Source organism: Charadrius vociferus, unplaced genomic scaffold (assembly GCF_000708025.1).
Source record: "Charadrius vociferus isolate BGI_N301 unplaced genomic scaffold, ASM70802v2 scaffold749, whole genome shotgun sequence".
In the NCBI taxonomy this organism is placed as follows: domain Eukaryota; kingdom Metazoa; phylum Chordata; class Aves; order Charadriiformes; family Charadriidae; genus Charadrius; species Charadrius vociferus.
This window is the reverse complement of record NW_009649942.1, coordinates 49,830-51,742: the sequence shown is the minus strand read 5'-3', so window position 1 is coordinate 51,742 and position 1,913 is coordinate 49,830. Positions and strand designations below refer to the sequence as shown.

At 52.2% G+C, this 1,913-nt stretch overlaps 1 protein-coding gene across 1 annotated transcript; it reads left to right on the top strand.

Annotated features, from left to right (window-relative positions):
* Window positions 1-1,356: 1,356 nt before the first annotated feature.
* LOC104292113 (feather keratin Cos2-3) lies at window positions 1,357-1,711 on the top strand. Its single transcript, XM_009891436.1, has one exon. The coding sequence runs from the start codon at window positions 1,406-1,408 to the stop codon at window positions 1,709-1,711; it is 306 nt and encodes a 101-aa protein (XP_009889738.1). The 5' UTR covers window positions 1,357-1,405.
* The last annotated feature ends 202 nt before the right edge of the window (window positions 1,712-1,913 follow it).

Genomic DNA, 1,913 nt, shown 5'->3' with positions numbered 1-1,913 from the left:
AACAGAGTATGAGGCACAAATAGAGGAATAAAGATTTCGACAGAAAAGATCCAGTCCAGGCTTCACTAGTGGATGGATATAACTTTGAATAACATTAAGAAAAATGTTGTTAATGGTTATGCTTTAAGATTTGTAAAGAAATGTTCCAAAAATGCAGCCATCTAATGCCCTAGGTTGATCTTTCTGACACCTTTATCAAGTGGAGCAGATGGAGCTAATTATGGGGATTTCCTCAATTGAATTAACATCAGATCTTAAGTGCTGTATAGCACATTTCCCGCTGGACCTCTTTGACTTGCTGGGGCACTTTCCCAAAGGATTCTGATTGGGAGATCCGACCTGAGATCAGTGTGGTCCATGTCCAGACACAGCACGGATGTGTCACCGCTGGAGATGTAACTCAGTTGGGGGCCAAGCATTCGAAATTAAGCTTGAAAGCTGCTCCCCCAGGAAGCAGAGGTAGCTCTGGCTGAGGCCTCCCAGCGGCACCATCTGGGAATGCTCTCAGCAAAGTCAACAAAGGGAAGACGGTAGCCCTCAGTTACACAGCCTCTAAACTGGATTGGGCATATATTTTGGATAAATGCAGTCTCTGTCTCCAAGAGGTAATTTGCCTGAGAACCATCAGGAAACAGCAGTGGAGTTTATGCAATTTGGCCCTGCATCGCCTACCCCTCCCTTCCCAGATACAGTTGCTTGAAACTTAGTTTAATTATTATGGGGGATGTGGAAGTCCTGATGGATGAACAGCAAAGGAGTCCTCAGCTGTTTGACTATATGCTCACGTAAAGCCAGGAAAACATCAGCAGCTGTGGAATCTGCTGAGGAGATGCTGGGGACTACATGTGACATGCAGGAAACCAGGCCATATCCCATACCATTACTGGGATGTTTGGCATTTGACGTGAACTTGTCAGAAAATTAGTACTTCCACAGCGGATGCCTGTGGGCCTGAGGCAGTGCAGGGCTACTATAAAAAGCAGCCCAAGTCTCTGCTCCCTCATCCACTTCTCTCGCCTCCTGCTCCTTGGGAATCAGGTGAGTGTGAAGCCTCTTCTCCTTTGCCTTCACGATTGGGTCTTTCCTCGATGTATGGGCTGTTTCCAGGTGGTGTGGGCTGCCTGAGCACAGTGCTGGGAGGTGCTTCTCATGGGAGAGGGAAAGGGAGAGAAGGTCTTGTGCAGAGAGGGGCTGGGACCGAGCTGATGTGTGTCGTGGGCTTTGAGCTGGGCAGCATCTGCTGGGCCAGGAGGTGCCTTGGCTCGCCTGCGGTTGGGTGCAGTGCTGCTCCTCATGTGTCCCTATTTTTCTCCTTTGTGACGGGATAACCAGGCTGCTCCTCACCCACCCTTGTGCTCTGCTTCCTCCCTATCCTCTCTCCCAGGTGCACCTCCACCGTCAAGACATGTCCTGCTACGACCAGTGCCGGCCATGCCGTCCCTGTGGCCCAACCCCACTGGCCAACAGCTGCAATGAGCCCTGTGTCAGGCAGTGCCAGAACTCCACCGTTGTCATCCAGCCCTCCCCCGTGGTGGTGACCCTGCCCGGACCCATCCTCAGCTCCTTCCCGCAGAACACCGTTGTGGGCTCTTCCACCTCCGCTGCCGTTGGCAGCATCCTCAGCTGTGACGGAGTGCCCATCAACTCTTCCTGCTGTGACCTCTCCTGCATTACCAGCCGCTACTGTGGCAACAGATGTCAGCCCTGCTAAAGCTGCTGGCAAAGTCCCTGGGAAAGAACCGCCCAGACCACGGAACATGGTGCTGGAAAGGAGATAGAGCTTTGGACACCTGTATTTAGAGCTTCGGGCCAGTTTTGCCTTCTTCCACTTCTCTCTCTTTCTTGGCTTTCCTGTTGATCCCTCCCGCTGCCAGCCTAGCAGCGACCTCTTGGTCTCCCTCCCTCTGAAGGGC

Coding starts and splice junctions, on each gene's coding strand:
- LOC104292113 (XM_009891436.1), top strand. CDS start 1,406: ATGTCCTGCTACGACCAGTGCCGGCCATGCCGTCCCTGTGGCCCAACC.